This window comes from Cariama cristata, unplaced genomic scaffold (genome assembly GCF_000690535.1).
Source record: "Cariama cristata isolate BGI_N322 unplaced genomic scaffold, ASM69053v1 scaffold4885, whole genome shotgun sequence".
Classification (NCBI taxonomy): Eukaryota; Metazoa; Chordata; class Aves; order Cariamiformes; family Cariamidae; genus Cariama; species Cariama cristata.
The window spans coordinates 165,901-187,111 of record NW_009619207.1 but is presented as its reverse complement, the minus strand read 5'-3'; the positions used below and the strand labels follow the sequence as shown (position 1 = coordinate 187,111).

The window sequence follows — 21,211 nt, the reverse complement described above, 5'->3', positions numbered from 1 at the left end:
TCACAGCAGAAAGTGCAGTGATACGGCAGAGATAGCCACATTTTTAACGGATCCAGAATTTGTTCACACATCCATCTCCAGACGAAGCCTCAAGGAACCAGCTAGGCTGAAGCGCAAAGGGCATTCGCCATTGCCTTCGTGCTGCTGCCAGGGGCTGTTACGAGCTGGTGAGGTTCAGAGGTGCCGATTCCCAAAAATTACACAATATGGTTTTAAGCACAGCAAAGGAACGCGCAGCGGTGCCACGCGCTGATCAGACAGTGCCCCTAGGCCAGAAGGCATCGTTTCACGGATGTATCACGTCTTGCATCTTGCTTGATACACACAGACAATATTCTAGCCCAGCCACCCTGCCCAAAGTTCAGACTGGTCCATGGGAATTTTGCTGCTGTCTTCAAAACTGCCACGCCGATCACTTAATGGCACAGCAGTGACTACTGGTCACTAGTAGTCCTAGTCTGAGTCTCTTCCAGAGATTATCACTGCACTGTTGGCACTGTCTGGGACTCAGTGGCATTTTCCAGCGGTCAGCCTCAGCTGACTCCATTAAAATAGTAGAATAACGCTTCCCTTTCAGATCTTGTTCTCATTAGGAGCATGGTAGTGCTTCATTGCCAGAGACAGAAGAATTACCTTAAGGACATCTCCTGCCTCCAGTTCAAAAGTCCTGGCTTTCAGCTGGATCCCCTTTCCTGGCTGGGTCTGGATGGAGTAAATGCACTCGTGGTTGTTGTTATAGTTTATTGGATAGTTGGGGGACAGCAGAACACCTTGGGTTCCAGTTACAGATGAACCACATTCAGCTATATAAAGACACAAAACCACATTTTAATAACCACATGTATAGCTAGAATATACAACACATGCAGGTGACTCCTCCAAACAGCCACAGATGCTCACTCCCTCCTATACCCATCTGCTCACATGTCCATGGACTCTATTTCCAAGTGCAGGCAGTAAACAAAACAGTACTTGATAGCATTTCTATCATGATCAAACCTCGGGCGCCTTACAAGAGAGATGAATACCCTCTCCTTATATGGATAGGGAAACTGAGTCACAGAAAGCTGGCATGCTCAAACGCTATCTTGGGACCCACTTCAGAAAAACATTCCAAAAATCCCTGGAAAGCCACCACCTGCTTGAAACAGTGCCTGTGTTTGTGTTCCCTCTTGATTCACGAGCCAGAAGGAAAATAAAAAAATATTATTAGATTGAAATATTTAAAGTCTTTTCCATATTTATACAAAGCTCAACCTATACCTACCTACAGTATATAAAAATCACGATATTCATTCAACAGCCAACACAGCACACCACTGACTGCCGGTACCAACGTGCTGCAAGTGCCAGAGCTCTTTGTGCAGAAGGCTATGCTTCGTGAAACCTCCAAATAATTGCAAATCAGAAAGCTAAATCTGAATTCCAAAATCTTCCCCAAAATAACTTCCTGAAAGCTAAGAGGGCAAAATTTGACCTTATTTGTTGTTAATGCTGCCCTCAGCTCTCCAGTTCACCATTCGACAGTATTTTAAAGGACCTGCTGTCCCTTGCTCCCTGCACTTTTTTCTTCCCAGCTCTGCAGCTAACAATTACATCCATTCCCACTAGAAAAAGACAGAAAACCAAGGATCCTTTTGCCTCTCAGTTTTGCAGACGAGCTCCAATTTACATATCTTTGTTTCCTCCCAAAACGTCCCTCAAAGAACCACAGTGGGCTGGGGTTTTTCTGTGGCATAGACAGCACTGACCTTTCCTGGTGCAAAGACAAGGGGCTGGGGACGGAGGAGGAGGTGCTGATGTGGGAATCGCTCTAAACCTCTCGCTCAGGGGACTGGAAGGGCAGAGTAGTCAATGTTACTGCAATTGTTTCTCCCTTCCCCGAGACGAATTTACATCCTATGACAGGTTACGAAGAGCCATGATTTTAGAAAGAAGGAAATAAGGAAGGAAAGAGTCCTTTCCCTGTCGTCATTCACTGTGGCCTGAGTCTGTCCCTGTTCATTACATTCTCCTAGTAAGGCTTCTCTCCTCCTTCACCAGATCTGCTTCCTTTTCTACTCTGCGTAGTGTGAACAGCATTTGATTTTGAGCCAAATTTGAAGTTAGAAGATTTTTGCGACTCAAAACTTGGCAGAATTATCATCTTTAGCAAAGGAAGAGGATGGCAGCGCCGGAGGCTCAAGCTATCGTGGATGTCAGGAGACCACAGGTTAACGCTACCAGAAAACAGTGACAACCATCCCTCACCTCTGCATTTTAATTGCAAGCTTTTAAGGACACAACCTCCCTCTCTCATATGAACATGCCACAGTGAGTATAAGAGGACTGCTATGGGCACATCTTCACTACATGAAGTGGTGAGCAGACATTCAAGCACATCTGAGCGCAAGAGCAGCACTACCGTGACAGCACCGAGCGCCACCAGAGCTCGCGGTACGATGTGAAAACGAGCTCTTACCTGCTGTTATCACGGCGAGGAAGCAAAAGTCCACAACACTCACAGCTTGCAGGCCTACTCGCAAAATGGCATCCAAAGGATGTCCTCCTTAGAGGACGTCTGCTGCCAGCAGCTGCTGCCTTGTCCGAGTGCCTGATTTCAGCCAGGACCAGTGCAGGCGGTTTGCTACATACGTATACACAATCCCTCAACGCATGTAAATCTGCCTTGCAACCACCATGTGTTCAGGATTTTTTGTTACTCCCTGATTAGCTCCCACATGAGCAAACCACGAGTCCTTGTTTTCTCGGCCTGTTTACCCTGAAAGATTTTCAGCTGTAAAACACTGGCTCCCTGTTCCTTTGAGCCCTCGTGTTTTGCATGCACGGCTGGGGAGAGTCACTCCAACTTGCCCTGAAAACAGCTTTTCTGATTAGCTTGCTCTGCCTCATCTCCATGAATCCTTCACAGCATACAAAGTTGCTGGAGCTGAGGGAAACCATCACGGTGCACGTGCAGCTTTCTGCGCTGCCACCTCCGCGGTCCTTCAATAAAGCATGGGGGCTAAGTAAGGAAGCAGCAGCAGATACACCAAGAGGAGGTACCCTGGAGGTGACTTTCTCCTGCTCTCTTGCCACGTATGAAAAGGACATTCACTTTAGCACAGATTACCCAGGGATGATGCTGGAGACATCACCACCCAGGATCTGGTCTGAAGCAGCAGTCAGTGGGGAGTATTCCCACCCTGGGGAGAGGGGTTGGCCAAAGGAACAAAGTGCTCTCCTGTCTCTCCAGACCCATCTCTGGAACAGGAACTGAACACAAAGTGTCTGGGTTGTCTTGCAAAAACAATTAAATCTCCTGTGATCTTAATGGGTAAGTCTCCAATAGCCATCTATACCCAGGGCGAGCATACAGATCTGAGCGTGCAGCAGGGACACTGTGGACAAAGCTGTCACCCTGCCACCAGAGCTCTCTGCAAATCACCAGGCAGTCAATTTGACCCGTTATTATAAAACCAACGTGCTAATTCAAAGCCAGCTGCAGTAGGGAACTGGGAAATGGAGGCCAGTGTGTCCACTTAGTGATGATGTCCAAGGATCAAGTTTAAAGCTTTGTTGTGATTCTTTTTGATTTCTATTCCCCTGATTAGCTTTCTCTGCAACCTGATTATTATTCATGCCCTGAAAAGGCTGCTTGTCACAGCAGGATGATGCAACCCTGTGACCTAAGCACCAAGCAGTGCTGGGCAATGCATTCAGCATGCCACAACTCGACAGACTGAGAAACTAAACTGGCTCTTGCTGAGATGCTCTCTTTGCAATGGCCCTCAAAGGTCACTAACACAGATCAGGAAAACCTACCTAGCGGGCTTTGCCGGAGTGAAAACAGGTAAGAGATCTGGTCTGCCCGATTTGAAGGAATCCCTCCTGGCTCTGGGTAAGCCAGGCAGCAGCAGAGCACTGAATAGTCTCCTACTTACTAAACTGTACAACAACAAAAAATTTTAAATCTTTTTGCAAAGGTCTGAAGCATCCTTCTTCCTTTCTGCTTTCTTGTTGTAGCACATTGTCGCTTTTGTTTTCTTATGCTAACCATTACGCTTGGAGGGTACGGGGGGCCGGGCAGGGGGGTGCTCTGCAGACCTTGCCAGACAAGAGCGTCCGTAGCCCATCTGCATCAGGGACAACCGCCAGAAACTAGCTCAGTGTTGCAGATGAATTCTTCCTCTCCTCTACCCTTAGATTTATTTCTTAGTATAAATAACGGCTGGAGGGATCGCAAAAAGGACTTGCAACAGTTAGAAGGAGAGGAAGCGAAAGGTGTAAGGTGCAAGAAACCTCTGGAGGATAAGGGAAAGGCAAAAGCCAGAGGTGGTTTCCCAGACACATCCATACTAACGTGGAATTGCATCGCTTAAGACCACCCACCCGGAAGCAGCTTTCCTATGTCTGGACTATTAAGCTTTACAGCACTCCGATTCAAAGGGAGGATGGTCTTAAAACTGTGCTGTTTTACAGTAACTATCCCAAAAGGGAAGACGCTTCATTCACACGTACAATCCCTGGGGCTCAACAGCAGCACTGCGGACGGGCTGCAGACACAGGGCTTCTGCTGCTGCCTGTGACCCAACCTGCTACACACTTGGTCTGCTCCAGCTCGGGAGAGGACTGCAGCCCTTCTGCCTGTCCCCCCCATCCCCACACACTGCTGCAAGGCTGAAAGCTCATTCCAGCTCCCTCTCCCCCATCCCTGCGTGCTGGAAGACGCCAGTCCTGGGGGATGCCGCCCATCCCTGCCCACCTAAACAATCCAGCACAGCGTAACCAACCAAGCAAAATGAAAGCACATGACCACCTACCAACACACCTTGGCAGAGGCGAACTCCACACACGCCGTCTCCCCCCGAGGCAGGTGATGCGGGATGCGCCCTCCAGCCGGTAGCCAGGGAAGCAGGAAAAGGTGAGGACATCCCCGACTCCAAACTGCAGGCCCTTTCTGATGCTGTAGGCTGGGACCTCTGGCTCGTCACAGGGCTCCAAATCGTATTCTACAGGGGACAAAGGGATATTTATGGAATGACAGGGTGACACCCTGTACTACTCCATTCTCCCCAATGAGGGTACCCCAGTCCCTGAACTCGAGGATGAGGAGGGAGCTCTAAGTTTTGATCCAGCTGCGGTGAAGCTCTGCAAAGGAACCATCCACGCAAGACGTTCATCCTGGCTGAGCCACGAAGATCAACTTGGGTTTCACTCTTAACATGCAACCCCCAGGGTGTTGCCAGGATCTTGATTTAAACCAACTGAAAATACAACAGGTTTCATTTTCTGTCACCATTGTCAGACAAACAAGAAAATGACATCAGTGGTGACAAAACACGAGGGAAATTGGTCATTCTCCCTCCATGTAGTCACACAAAGGCAAATTGATCCAAATGGGATCTCTCCTGCCTCTACGTTACTAATCCCGAAAATAAACGAACACAGCATCTTGCTTGGGGAATGCAGAGAATGTTTAAGCTGCTGCTAAATGAAGGGTCATGTAGCATTATGGCTAATAGCCAAATGCATGTCTTCGACCACAAAACATTTCGAACGAAACCTCTTTCGAGGGTTATTTTTTGAGAAATAACAGACCTGCAAAGTACAAAGTATGTACAGATGTATCTAAAGGAAGCTAAAAATATAACTGACCCCCCATTTTCATTTTCTAAGAACGGAAAGAAGTCTCCAAATACACTGAAAATAATAGTTATAATTAGAGGCAATCTTTTTAAAGGCAAAAAGCTATTTTTTCCCCATCAAAATGAAAGTTAGTGGGATACTTTCTGACTAATTTCCACGGAGTATCATAAGCAAATCCCTGACTTCAGAGGCCAGAACAAAGTCATTGGAAACCAGTTCTCAGTGCTGCAGGTTTTATCTGCATCTATGGCAACAGCTCTGTCCATCAGCGACAACGAGCACATCAGCATCAAGCTCCACGATAAAAATTGTCATTCCTCTTCGACACCAGCAGGCCGAATTTGCAGCTGCTACCCTCAGGCCTTAAAGGTATGCTGAGATACAGAAAAGAACAGCACCAAGACAATAAGCCTCTGTCCGTTAACTGATTGTTTTACAGAACGGCTTGTCGGGGCACTCAGGCAGTCAAGATTACATTTTCTGAAATGTGTGCACAGGCAAACCCTTCAGCAGTCATTTGTAGGGCACAGTTAAACACCTTGCGCACTTCAACTAGCGATTACCTACGCACGGTAATTATTTACAAGTGCGACGATCTCTTTGGCACAGGCAAACGTGCCTTTCTTTGAGTCTCTCTCCAAGACCACCACACGTACATGCTACTTGTCATTGACAACTTCTGAAAATCCAGAATTCATTTGAAGAAACCAGCATTTTGTACAACCACAAACAGTCGAAGCCAGCATCAGAAGCGGCTTTGTTTAGTAAGCACAGGACTGACCTGGCTTACTGGAAGCTCTTAGGGCAGAAGCTGTCTCTCACAGCCAGATCTTCAACAGCACAACAGGGGTGAGACGGGGTGCTGAAGTCAGCAAAATCCTGCATCCCTTGATGCCCTGCTATGAGCGCCAGGAGGTCTGGTTTCATCTGCTATTACAGCAGGGCAATTAGAGCTAGCCCAGCAAGAGAAAATACCGTTTCCAGCTCCCCAGCAATGCCAGTGGGCTCATGGAAACCTGGCCTGGGCTACACGAGGCATGTGTTGTATCTAGGACAGGCAGAAGCCAGATGCAGAGGCTGGGTCACTGGATGAGCATCCAAGTGGAGCAATGAACCAAAGGAAAAAAAGAGACCAGACGGACCACAGGAGCGACCAGCTCTGCCCTGCTCCTTTATCCAAGAAGTCCAGATTGCTCCATCTTGCCTTCCAAAAGATCCCATCTGTCCCAGCTTCCCATGTTGGAAATGCTGTACCTACTGCAGTGATTTTCCTCTGATAAACAGAGAAGGAAGGTATCTGGAGGAAAGAGGGATAGCATACCCTGAAGAAAACGTGAGCTGAAACTCCATAAACAGAGCAGAAAAGATGGTCGGGTGAGGAGGGAGAAAGCAACAAACACGTCCGTAGTGGATTTCATTCCAGTGGGTTCAATCCAGTCATCTGCTGGGGCTCAAGGCAGACAGAACTGCTACATCTGGCAACATGGGGACCGCAAGGAGACTATTTCTTGGGACATACTGTGGTTTAATGCTAGAATAATTTACTGGGATAACAAGAGGAGTGACCGTCAGTGACCCAAATCACATGCAACTGCGTCAACAGAAAATCAGTGCCAAGATTTGCAGTAAAGTGCGAAGGTACGAGGAAGAACGAAGTCTTTGTCCACCCCTGTTCTTACCTGAGAAAGTGATGTTGAAACCCTCATAGGACATGGAGAAGTCTGAGATGAAGCGAATTTGAGCAGAGAAGTTTCCAAAGAGCCCCGCACTAAACGGGGCAGGGAGCCGTGAGCCCGTCAGCTGCTTCAGTGGCTGCACAAAGCTGGTATTTTCGGTGATTAGGAGGTAGTCATGGCCATTCTCCAAGTGAAAGGTATGAAAGGTGAAGAACACACCTGCAAGGGGAAGAAAAATAGAGATGGCTTCAGCCAGCAGTGCTCATATGGCATCCCTTCATCCCAGAGCCAAAGCCCCTCTCCCCTCCCCGAGACGACACCAGTATCGATTCCCTGTTTCCCAGTAACAGCAGCCCAACTGAGAAGGAAAAGCACCCTGAAAACCATGGACACATTTACGTTAGAAATGAAATAGATGAAAAAAATAAAACAAGGGCATGGTACAAGGCCCAGAACAGAGAAAGGCAGTTAAGATCTTCGATTCCTGTGCCTTTGTAACACAGGAACAGAGGCGACACAGGCTTGCTCGAGGGACGGATCAGCAGCAGAAAGGACCGAGCCTGGCAGCTTAGAGGAGTATTTCATAAGTGTTGATGACCTTTAGATAGATAGCAAGAGCAGCAAAAGCTGTCATTGTGAGGACTTGAAAACAACAAACCCAAGTATGTTCCAGAAGGAATTCATACCTAGAAAAACAGGACTTAAGCCAAGTATCAAGGTCAGAGAGGCTTTTCCGGAAGATAAAGTATGTCAGCAGTGTGACTGCAGGGACTTCCTATACCTTCCTATGACGGGACTAAATGCTGGTCCCCAGGGGTTAGAGGACAACAGGAGTGATCACACACGGACAGACCTGTGTTTCCTCACCCATACAGGGCTTGTCGGCCGTTCACGTGCGTCTCCCACGTCAGGGCTGTGCCACGCAGCCACGCTCCCTCCCTGCAGCACCCCAGCACCTCGCTCCAGGGCCCAGCCCAGCCCTGTCCTGCTGGGGGACTAAATGCTGGTCCCCAGGGGTTAGAGGACAACAGGAGTGATCACACACGGACAGACCTGTGTTTCCTCACCCATACAGGGCTTGTCGGCCGTTCACGTGCGTCTCCCACGTCAGGGCTGTGCCACGCAGCCACGCTCCCTCCCTGCAGCACCCCAGCACCTCGCTCCAGGGCCCAGCCCAGCCCTGTCCTGCTGGGAGGGGGCTGCTGACACTGTCCCTTCCCTGCCTGTGACCCACTCCCAGGTCCCGCCGTCCCCTCCGAGGCACACGGTGGGAAGCGCATCTGCAGCCACGGCAGGTTTGGGCAAGGCACGCAGAGTCAGCGTGGTTAGCTCAGGTCTTGCCGGCTGTAACAGATCTCAGAAGCAAAGAGAATCCTATGCTTTTATCCACGTTATACTGACAAAAATAAAACCCACGGAAGATCCAGCTACAGAAAGAACAGACAAACACAGGAAAACTATTTTGTCTCTTCTTCCAAATTCAATTTCGACAATTTGAAATATTTCAGCGAGAAGGCTGTGACCTTGCTGCATTTGTAAATGAACAAGAAAGGAGTAATAGATTACTTAAAGTATCCTTCACACCTACAGACACAAAATAGTAAGTACTTCAGGCTTTTGCAAAAGCCTCCAGCTAGGTGATTTTTCATGCTGGAATTCAAACACAATTAGAAACACTTATTCTCCGGAAAATAATTCCATCCTTGAAAAACAAAAAAATGGCAGCGACAGTTTTCAGAGAGCAAAGCAAGGCAGGATCTTATATCAGAAACCCTGTCACATTATTGTCACACGAAGTTAACAAGCTAAAGCGATGCCTAGCAATAAAAAAGCCTCTTTGCATTTATATGGCTTCTCTCATCCAAAGATCTTGGCGCGCCTTCCGAGCACCACGGGGCAGGCTCCCGAGGCCCCGCTCACGCTGAATTGGGCTTTACACTCCTCATAACCCCCCGGAACTCGACAGGGCTATTTGCAGAGAAACAGACTCCTCCATGCAAACACAAGTGCTGTAATCTGGTCTTCATTAGTCACAGTTAGATCCCCACCTCCTCACACGCATCAGGAGTGCCCAGCGGCATGACCAAGTTATTTCATTTAAGCCAACGATTAACGACACGGAGCCTGCCAGCCTGGTGAGACCCAAGGGCTGTCTTGCTCTGCATCCCATCTCTGCCAAAGCACAGCATCAGCTGCTTCAAAAGCAAGCACAGGAAATCCATAAATAAGGATCAGAGGAATAATATCCTCCTTGCTCCCCATTCCTCATGAATTTCTGGAGATCAGGATGAGACCAACCTAGAGATTGATTAAAGCTCTGGAGCATGAGATTTAATATCCATCCCAACAGGTTTCTGTCAGCATCAAATTATAACTCTGAATATTCGATTTATCCCTATGTCTCTCCAATTTCTTTTTGAAGGTTTACTAGTCACAAGCAAGCAGCTTCCTTCCAAGAAGTGAAGGTCAGAGAGGCTGGTAACCAATACAAAGCCTTTCCCATGGAAATCACTGCATTGGGAAGAAGCAGGGCTCACAGGGTCATCCCAACTGCCCTGTTCTCTCCCCATCTTATCCCTGCACAGCAGCTCTTTGCACCTTGCCAACCTTCAGCGTCCCAGGCAGAAGTATTTGTGTGACTCGCTGCTTAGTGATGACCGAAAGGGGTCTCGGCTTTGACAATTCCTTCCTTATATCCAGGTAAATATTATATGGAGTCTGGTGAAAATTTTTAGTTCCACTGTTCCCCTCGCAAATCTCCACAAAGGCAGGAAACGTCTAACAGTTTCCAAACGTTTATTATTCTTACCAGCAGCACAGTCAATGGAAAATAGGTATGACCTGTTTTGGCCTGAGAACTTGGTGAGATGCAGTGAATACAAAATGTCTTAAGTTCTCCCTGTTTATCAACTGACAGTAAATTTATACCCTTGGTTTTACAAACCCAATCTAAGGAGCAGAAATAATATCACTCCACTGAAATCAACATGCCACCAGAGAAACAGAAGCATAACGCAGTGCCCAGAAGCGGGAGGACAGCCCCTGACTCCAGGTCTTTCACGGTAACAACTCCAACCACAGGGCACGAGGCCTCTCCGGCAGCAGAGCCAGTTAAGGGCTGTCTGACCGTAGTCACAAGGACTCATTATAAACTCCTTTTGACGGACTTGTGACTCTGATGAACCTTTGCTCTGGTCTGAAATTTACTGTGGCACAAAACGTCTCTGCAAATGCAGGGTGTTTTTTTTTTTCCATTCTCTGTAAAAGAAGCAGCAAAACAAATTACAGAGAAAAGAAATCACTTTGAAGGTCTCAGATTAAAAATAATAGTCTCTCTTTAAGCATTTAAATACCTTTAAAATTAAGCTGCTTTTAAACTCAAATTGTACAGCTCTTGAGTCCATAAAGTAAATCAGTATCTGCAGTCACATAAAAATAACTATTATAACAACCAACTTGTTTCAATTAGGGGACTCACGTGCTGGCCACATGTGAGATGTTCATAAAGATCTGGGAGTGACTAAGTTGAGACCGGCATTTACGGCCCAGATCACCCCTGCTCAGTCACCGGCCTGGCAGGGAATAGTCCGGCGGACTGGGAGGCACAAGCCTTGAATCTCTGTTCCATCTTATGGGAACTGAAAGACTTCCCAGGCCTGGGACAGCAGCAGTGCTGCAAGCCCAAGCAGTATGGCATTAGTAGAAGTGAGTAGGGGAAGTGTAAAACCAGAACTAGAACAGTCAGGTACAATGGCAAACACTTAAGTCACATAAATATATCCCCTGCTTCCAGCAGGACCATTAGAGCTTCTGGGTTTAGCAAGGACCAAGTTTACCCAGTGATCACTGATGGACCCAGTGGTCTCCAAGATCAAGGAACTGAAAGGCAAGGACAAAGCATGGAGAGAAGAGCTGCACCGCAAGTGCACTGCTGATGAAGTTAGCCGAGAATGGGGTTCAGTTACGCCTTTTTTAAAGCCTGTTCTGTTCTCCAAGGACTAAATTCATTCCATTTCAGCGGCTACTGCTCCAACTCAGGATCACTCTGTTCCCCTGCTTTTTACTGAAGAATGAGAAGAAACGTTTTTTGAATGCTGAAGAGAGCTGGGAGAAGCTTGTTGCAATGCATTACACAGCAGTTTAACACAGCGACAGCTGGGAAAGTAGATCATTCAGACAGACAGAATACTGTTGCAAGAGAAAGGATGCACATGTACGTGTATGTATGTGTACGCACACTCCCACCAACACAGCCCAGCATCTAAATACATTTCAACATCTTCCACAAAACATTAGAGAAAAGGACATCTATCTTTGTTCATCTCCTCCTTCCATTGCACTGGTAAATAAACAACTTGCCTGAACTACAGGGACAAGGAAGGAAAGATTTTCCTGACGTGCAAGTTGGCTACAAGCCAGCTTCCTTATAACTGTACATCTTCTATCTACTCTCTCCTCTCGCCCTAACCTCTAACTGGATTTGGAGATGTCCTGCATCCCCGCAGCTGCTCGGGTGAAGCTTTCCCAGCCCAGAAAGCTCCACAAGTGCAAGAAGGGCGATTCTGCCAGGGGGAGAAGCACTGCCGCCAGCAGCCGCAGCTCAGTGCCCTGTGGAAGGAGAGGGATCCCACCGCGTGCGGACAAAAAGCCCCTAGACTTATGTAGACGTATCCCTACTATTTGAAAATACTCCATGCTTTTTCAAGCCTTGCTTAGCTTGGTCAGAACATTTCCTTCTGATGTTGGCATAAAAGCACACAGGCCATCAGAGTTGCACCTTCTCATATAAAACAGCATCAGTTTGCTGTGTTGTGCTTAGCTAAGCTACAGGATAACGCGGCGTCTCATCGAAGAGTTGAATCCAAGGCAGAGTGGATTAATGAAGAGTGGATTGCTGCTACTCAACAGAATACTTTTGACAGCATGTGATGCTTCCTTTAATGCATTGTGCTGTTCATTGACAAGTTTATCTGCTGTAATACAAATGGTATTTGCAAAATTGGCTCATGATAGCTCCCGTCGTGCTGATACCCGGTATGATGAGACAGTTCCATAAGAGCACATAAAGTTACATAAAGGGTTTATACCCTTTGTGCTTACTCCCGGCAGATACTGACTGGATCAGAAGAAATTACCCCCACCTTTGTACATAAAACTTGCTCTTTAATCAAAAGATCGGCCTGTGTTGCACAGGAGATTGGACTAAATAGATCTGCACTTTGCCTCTATGCTGGCAACGCTCCCAGTTAGCGGGGAAATGAGAGCTGCAGAACTGGGACAGAGCTGGGAATTGAGAGCCCGAGTTCTGTCCCATGTCTGGAAGTGATTTACTACTTGCTTCCACTTCTCCATCTGTAAAATGTTATATAGATAGTTACCCAGCACTGCAAAGAAAAATAAGGCTAAAAGCACTATCGAGTACCAAACCTTACTGCAGTGGTGCAGTGGCAGCTCCCCTTTCCTCTCTGTGGCATTCTTAGCCGTATCAGGTATCCAAGTACCAGCTAACTTGCCAGAGGATACTGCCACAAAGGTCTGAAACGGAAAGTAACGCCTGGCACAGGCTCTCAAATCTGAGGGTGTGATATGGGACCATCTTTCCCTCTTAATCCTCTCCACTTTAAAAGGATTAAAACATCTGACACCCAAAACCTCTGCATCCTGTCCAGAGACAATGTTTGGATGGTGGCAAGAACGACAACTGGCCAAGCACATGGGCACCCATCATTACTGAGAGACAAACTCTTGGTTTACAGAGGGAACACTTGTCTCCCACTGAGCACCGTCCTTTGGTCCACCTCTGAAACCACGCTAAGCTAAAGGTTTCTCACCTTTTCCATGTGATGTTTCTATTGTCCATGTGCAGTTCAAGTTATTTGGATAAAAATCAGGGAAGCCTGGGGATAAGATGGTACCACTGGAACCACGAATGTAACCTCCACATAGAGCTTTAAGAAAAAAAAAAAGGAGAAAAAGAATTAAATAATCCAAACCCCATCATCAGCTGGAAGAATATCAGTTCTTCTGAATGTCAAGACAAAGCCCAATCCATATAGAGCTTTAAGAAAAAAAAAAAGGAGAAAAAGAATTAAATAATCCAAACCCCATCATCAGCTGGAAGAATATCAGTTGTTCTGAATGTCAAGACAAAGCCCAACCCACCAAAATCAAATAAAATACACAGATCGAATATCATTGTGAGCTTTACAATTGCTGTTTTGCTTTTACAGTAGATCTACAAATGAAGCATTTGCCATCCACAGATCTTCTCTTCTGCACTCCTTACCCTCGCAGCTGGGCAGTGGCCGGCTCCACTGGAAGTTCGGCTCACACTCCAGGGCTTCGTTGTCACTCAGGGTGTAGCCTGAGTCGCAGCTGAATGTCACCAGTGCTCCCACGTAGAAATCATTCCCATGGCGCTGGCCATTTACCGGGATCCCCGGATCCAAGCAGTGGTCTGACTGGAGCTTCACAGCTGTGGCAAACAAACCCACTCATGTCAGACCACTCAGTGCCTGCAGAGCCTGCTGCAAGGTGCAGTGACTAGCCTGGGGGAAAGTTCAACTCCTCCTATGAGCTCATTCAAAGTCCTACTGATTATCCCCGAAGTAAGAGGATGAAACGGACAGAGGAACTCAACTCTGGCTCCAATATTCAATAATATTCTGTAGATGTTAAAATAAAAATAAAATAAACCTCTAAACAACTAAGGTGGTCAAAAAGCAGAAGCTGCTACTTCACTTGCAGTAGCTTCACATTCTCCAATCACCGTAATAGAGCTGATTGCCTGGCAAAGGGGAACAGCGCGTCCGACGGGCCTCTGATTGAGAGCATTGTGCTGCTGGAGAGCGCGTAATTACATGAATAACTTGCACTTACTTTCATATCGGATCTGAAAGCCTATGTCAGAGTGGCTTTTGTCAGTGGTGAAGAGGAGGTAGAGGTAGTTGCTGGTGCTGATGAGGAACTGGGGCACCTGAGTCCCATCATAGACACCTATCAATGGGGAAGAGTAGGACCGGCCATCTCGCACTTCCAGGGTGTCATAATTCACCTCTGTCTTAAATCTGAAAGGGACACAAGAGTATGTCTGTGAAAAACCAGCATTGTTAACTTTTCTCTATTGCAGTCCTGAACGTGTTCTAATGACCAGAAGGCAGCACAGGCTGTAGGGTCCGCTTCTACTGCCTGACCTTCAGCTGGCCGAGCATCTTACTGAGAACACGTCATTGCCCTCCTACGCATTTTGGCTTCTTTCTGATCCTTCAACCTGCTTCATCTGCTGACACTGAACAATCTCAGCAGCAGCAAGCATCTTATGCTACATGAACAATCACCTCGCGGATGCACAGACCCAGGTCCAGGAAAGCATTGCCCTTCTCAAACAGCGAAAGCCAGGGCAAGTCAAGAGACTCGCCACTCCTGGGTCAGGATCAGACCCTCACTGCTGCTTCTCCCCAGCAGGCTGAACACGTGGGAGCTCAGCCTCCGAAAACGTGTCCTATCTGTGTCTAAAATAGCACTGCAAATTAGCAGGAGTTAGTCAAAACAAGAACGGGGGGGAATACCACCATTTTCCACCTTTTCTTCTTAAATGTTATGTGAATTTTAATGTCTTATCAGAAGTTGATTTAAAAAAAAGGAAAAAGAGAAGAGAGAAAGAGAGAACCTTGCTGCCAAACACTATGCTGAGCAGTTTGTTCCCTTTTCCCCCAGAGGTGGCTACAACTCACCACTGCTGGAACCACCAAAACCAACCACAAATAGGAAACTTTGGAGAAGTCCAAGGTGAGCACCTGTCAAACGTGATCTTGATGGGGTAGCCCGGTTGGGCCTCTATGACCCAGGCGCAGCTCAGGGAGTCCTTGTAGAAGCCAGGCCAGCCCGGGGACAGGATGGTGCCGCTGGGCGACGTCAGGTGGCCCCCGCACGGCGCTGGGGATAAGGAAAATGACACAATTTGGGTGAAGAGCATCACAGAAGCTGTGGCACGATCGGACGTACCCCTTCCCTGCCAGGCAGTACTGTCCTGCTGTGCAACAGCTTTCATGAATGATTGTTTCTCCCATGTTAAAAATAACCAGAACCAGATGAAACACCACCACTAGCTGGTAAGAAATTGTCTTTTTAGCTTAAACTGAAGATGTAGCAGCCTGCTACTCTGTCTGTGGGAGTCAGCAGTCTGACCTTGTGCAGTGACTCTAAGGGGACAGGGCATAATAATAATTATTAGATATGAAACCAGAGAAAACTGCAAGGTCAGTTTGCATTTCAGTAGCTGCAGGTGCCAGAAAATCTTTCATATCTGTGGTAATTGAGTCATGTCTTTTCTCCCACAAGGGAGATCACAAGACTATGGCATTTATTCCACATTGTGGTCCCTTGTGCCATCAGCAGAAGCTGAAGGAATATAATCATCTTTTCTGGAAAAAGGACACCGGATCTGATGGACCAGAGGTACAAAAATCCTATAGCCCTAAATAACCGCAATGTATTGTCCTCTAAAAAAAAATAAAAACATTTCAAATGGGGTGGAAAACTGTGTCTGTTCCTGTGAGTTTGTGTTCCTCCTGCTCAGCACTTTGCAGGTGTTTCTCCACATCCCACCAAGTCAAGTCACCAGTCCTGGTCACACAGGTCTTGCACGGCAGCGTGACCACGTTACTGTCACGGCCTTGGGGAGCTCCCGTGGGACAGGGCAGGGCAGGGCCATCGCCCCACAGCACTCCCTGCCACTTGAGTCCTCACGGACCGAGGGGACCCTGCTCCGCCGGCACCCACCCAGGGCCAACCGCGGGGCGAGCTTGGCGTAGGGCTACGAAATGTCATACTTGATGGGACCTTAAATACCTACAGAAGTCTGGGCCTAAAACCTTCACTGCTGATCTGAAGGATGCCAGATGAAAATCAACTCATCTCAACTGGATCCGAACCAATTATTTTTGCACAAGATGCTCCCTTCTGCCCCAAAGCTACATAATTTCCTGTCAGGACTTCTATACATCTTTCAGTTCTTTTTTTAGGTCTCTTTCTTTCCCATTAATTTTTCCAAGAGCTAAACAGTACTTCAGATCCATATTCTTCCTCCTTGTTTAAAAAGGCTAATTAAAATGTTACACCTAACCAACTGCATACTGAAGGGTGAGTCAAAGAAATCACTGCTGTGATCACAGAGAAAAAAAGCACAAGTTAATACCATAAGGTTATCAAAGCTTCCAAAGATAAAAGTTGATTAAAAGTGTATTACTTAATGTATGTTTCCCTTCTACACTTACAGATGCATAAACTTAAAGGTTCGTACTTGTGAAAGTAATGGAAACTCTGAAACAAACCTACAGCTGTTTTATTGTCAGCTGCTTACAAAAGAAAAATTATACAAGAATACAAAACCAGTCCCGTTTCTTATCACATAAAAGTTATTGAACACAACTGATACCTCCTTCTTTCAATCTGAAAGACAACGGACTAGACTGGGCGATTTCTGCTGCTCATCCACTTGAACAATGCATGACCAATTACTGAAATTATTTCTCAATATTACAGTACTATTTCTCAATAGCACAGTACTTGTTATTCAAATTGCTGCAAACACCAGTGCAGGGCATCACTTCCCTGAGAACAGAGGGCAGAAGGAAGACTCTTCACTTTTAACGAGCTCTTTCTTCACTTCTCTTTTCCATAGTAGAAGCTTTAAAGGACTAGGAAAAAGCTTTGAAATCTGCATTAAAGCCTTTAATTCAACCCATCTCCCTCATTTCTAGGTTGCCTATCATAGCTGTTACGGCAAAGACATAAAAATGCAAAGTTTCTGGCCCTTGGCCATCAGAGTCTATTAGACAGGACTGATGCACCACGCTGTCAGAGACACACCAAAAGGTATGTGTGTGCGTGCAGATGTCTGCAGCAATGAGTTCACTTTTCACACTAAACATCTATACCTTTTGCTTCTTTAATTATATAAATATTATACACTTTACATGTATCTAAAATCCAAGCAGAAAAAAATATTGCCATGTATCTTCCATGCTCTGTTCTTTAATTCCTTTCATGACAAGAGTAGCAGGGCAGCTTTTAATCATCAGTAAATCAAAGCCTTTTATTATTGTTATTAGAAAAACACCTGTTCTAAAAAGACCTGAGTTAAGAAAAATAATCCCCATCATTCATTTCACAAAAAAATTAGAAAACAAACGGAGATCAGTGCTCTGTGATTACTGGACTGGCACCTCCTCCTAAGCAAACTCTTCTAGGCAGACAACACCTTCCAGAGCTACGTAAAATCCTGGCCGTAACCGAGAAGTTGCGGGTTAGAACTGAAGTCCAATAGTCCTTCAGCTCTGAGCAACAAATGGCTCTGCCCGTATGATGGCAAAAGGCCTTCACAAGGCCAGCACTGTATAGCTTTGCTCTGGGTCATCCGGCTGGGACCCTGACAGACAAAATTATTACCCTTTTTCCCCAGAAGGCTGCAAACACACAGGGATCATTCTCCCTCCAGGCTGCACACGCAGACTAGTAGGAAAGATGGTAAAATTTACCTTCACATCTGAGCACTGCATTGTTCCAGACCACGTTTCCTTCCTTCAAGATGCAGGTGATGGTTTCTGAGCCGTGGGTCCTAATGAAGCCCTCATCGCAAAGGAAGGACACCGAGCTGCCAAGCTGGAGGCTGTCACCGAATCGCTTTCCGTTCACAGGCACGCCTTCGTTATGCCTGAACGCTAAGAGTGAAAGAGAAGAGAATAGGGAGCAACTTGTTTCCCCCGCTTCTGTCCAATTCAGAAATGAGTGTGTTGGACCACAAGCTTAGGAATTAAACAATACTTTCATGTCTTTTCTATGAAGACAATAGTACTTATTCTTGCCCCTGGACAGTAGATCTTCCTCACAGGGAAGACCGAACAGCAGGGACTTGAATTTCGCCCACCAGAGCTATCGTGTTCCACACGGACGAGTCAGCCTGCGGCAGAAATCACGTCACCAGCTCTTCTCCAAACTGCTAAGACACCCAAGTGTGTGTGCCCACTGTTCAACTTTTCATCTAGTTGAAGTCACTGAAATTTTTCTGTTCCTTGTCTCTACTGCAAGTGTTCGTGTGCAGCCCGAGAGAGGAAGGATGAGATTAAAACCATTTACATCCAAGAGGTGCTGAGATACAGCAGTAACAGGGGCCCGAAAAGAGCCTGCAGAACCAAATTATCTTCTTAGCCATCTTTCACATACAAAAATACAAAAATACTCAAAATAGAGGAAGACTTTTAAAAACTTTAAAAATACCACAGTGCACGCATCTGCATAGAGGGGGGACATAAGTTAACTGTTAATGAGAAAAAAGGAAAGCTTTAAGGCCCTGTGGTTAAAAAGTAAGGGTCCTCTCAGGATGTTCTGTGACTGACTGCCATACAGTCCCCAACCTTGCTTGTCATCGTTATCAGGATGAAATGAAGGACACCCTGCAGTTACCTTTCTCGGTGTTGCTAAGCTGCACGTGGAATCGCAGAGACACACAACTCTGTTTAAAGGTCTGCCCTTTTCCAGCAGTTAAAAGTTAGGTCAGCCGACCAATGTGAAAGTAAGTCTATAGCCTTAATTCCCCATTAAGTGCATAATTATGTACTGTATCTTCATACGCTGGGAGGTGGCCTTTGGAGATGAGCAGCATATTAAACATTAAAGCCTCCAGATTAATTGCACACACATGCTTTTACTGTCTTTAATGCACTTGACCGAATTGAGATGAGTTCTAGATTTCTTACAGAACATTGTTACTCTTATAATACCTTGTTACGCACACTGCTAAAGGGGGAAACACAGGCTGAATCTGTTCCTTGTGCTCTGGTATCTGTCCCTTGTAGCAATACGTTGTCTCCTCTCTCGTACCTAAACTGAAGGGAAGGATGGCAAGGTGTCCGAGAAAGACTCTGGAGTTCCCTTCCAGTAGTTCGAGCAGTCAGAACAGATTAACTCATGAGTACTTAAGAGTCACTTACAACAACAAAAAATTTGCTTTAAAAATGTCTTCCTTCAGGGGACAGCCACAACTCCCAACGCAGGTACGTAACGTATCGGAGCTGCGTACCGGAGGGCACCACCAGCGCTTCTGGATGAGATGTCTCCCCGCTCACAGGATCGAGGACTCAGTCCTGGGTACGTGATACTACCACACACAACCTACTTCATCTGATGAGTCTTCAGCCTGCTGCAGCGTGGCAAATGGTTTCCTAAGACCTCTGTGGTTTTTGTTTTTTTTTTTTTAAATAGGGGATTTGTAATCATAGCTAGAAAGGCTATTAATTTAGCTGTGCCACTAAAGGCTATTATAACAAAGTCATTTATCAGTTCTGCTGAATAGGTTTAATAATGCTCTTTAGAAAATTATAGGACAATAGCAGGATAAAATTACTATAGCATTCATTTGAGATTTGAAAACTGGACTTACGTGAAGTCAACTATACCTGTGGAAGTTTCAAAGCTTTATAATATAAGACATTGCTATGTGTTTTCCTTTATCTTCAAAGTCTTGCATGCTTTCAGGTGTCAGCAAATGGTGACAGTATTGACTGATAAACACAACCATTTGAGATCTAATAGTTCTTCCTGATCTGCATCAAGCTGTCCACAAAGCATCACCTCACCTCTGTGAGCGGAATGGAGGCACGGCGAGGGAGAGCAGAAAGCCCACGTAACACAGCAAGCTGCGGGCTGACGGGAAAACAAAAACCCTGGCTGCTCCACGGACAGATAATCCAGGGCCAAACTGTCTCTTTCACACCGCTGGACAACACTTAAACTTCACAGCCAGGAAGAACTTGTGCAATCAGCTCTAAGTTTGACGCTAATCCTCAATTACCCAACGCAAGCTTGAAGGAATCTCCAATTTTCCTCCAAAATCGCAATGATTTTAGTGAGATCAAACTCTTGCCCGTTAGTCTCCAACAAGAATTTAGAGCCTGAAATGAAAACCAGAAGGAAGGACTGGGCACTTACTGGTGAAGGTGATGTTGAAGCCTCTCTTCTCCATGGAGTGGTCGGTCTGGAACTCCAGCCTGGCTACGTGACCGCTGCTGGTCAGAGAGGAGGGGATCTGGTTTCCTGAGAAGGTGCCCAGCACTGGAGATTCCGCAGTCCCACCATCCTTCACCGCTAGGAAATCAAACTGAGGCTCCACATCAAAATCATTGAAAGCCAAGTGAATTCGGCTCTCGGGTTTAGCTATAATTAACCAAACACAGTGCAAGCTGCTTCCGTATTCTTCAGGGTAATTTGGTGACAGCACAATCCCAGATGGGGTGGTGAAGTTGAAAAAGCAGGAAACTGCAATAAGAAATGGCCGTCAATCATGCAGCACAGCGCTTCTACAAGCTGCTCTGTCATGTCTCCCCCTCCCCCTTATCCCCTGAGCTGGGCAATTCCTGCAAATTCCCAACTGCTTTGCTCCTCAGAGCCGATAAAGAAAGGAAGGGCTCAGTGCTCCATTCACTGCTAGATGTCAGTGATTTATCTGTATGGGGAAGAAGTGACTTCAAAGTAGTCTCCAGTCCTGGTTTTGGTTGATCTGCAATTTTCCAGCCTAGCACAGTACCGTCCCTTTTTCCAATAGCGCACCTCCTGACATTTGTGAAGGCTTTGTGCCACGCACGGCGGAGCACGGGTTCCTTTTACCGCAGGAAGAAAATGTCTCTCAGCCAGCTGGGGATTTGGTATTTTGCAGGTGAATTCTCCTGCATATCCCCGAGAGAAACCCTACACAAGAATCAAATGTGTGACTACAGCTAGTGCAAAATAAAATTAGCATTAAACGAGTTAAGCTTTGTAGCAATGTCTTCTGTTGTGGCCACAACTCGGCACAACCTACAAAACCCGAGGCAAGGAATCAGCTCGGCTGCTACCCCCCCCTAGACCTCCAG

General features: G+C 46.5%; 1 protein-coding gene across 1 annotated transcript in view; it reads right to left on the bottom strand.

Moving 5' to 3' along the window:
- The window catches only part of LOC104162428 (CUB and sushi domain-containing protein 2-like), a gene marked incomplete at its 5' end in the record, with an annotated part of 281,493 nt that overhangs the window by 96,158 nt on the left and 164,124 nt on the right, over positions 1 to 21,211 (bottom strand). Inside the window, 9 exon segments of the mRNA XM_009701143.1 lie at positions 634 to 803; positions 4,803 to 4,991; positions 7,308 to 7,523; positions 13,136 to 13,252; positions 13,591 to 13,779; positions 14,184 to 14,371; positions 15,101 to 15,239; positions 17,843 to 18,025; positions 20,292 to 20,618. Of these exon segments, the coding sequence (XP_009699445.1) occupies positions 634 to 803; positions 4,803 to 4,991; positions 7,308 to 7,523; positions 13,136 to 13,252; positions 13,591 to 13,779; positions 14,184 to 14,371; positions 15,101 to 15,239; positions 17,843 to 18,025; positions 20,292 to 20,618 (1,718 nt within the window).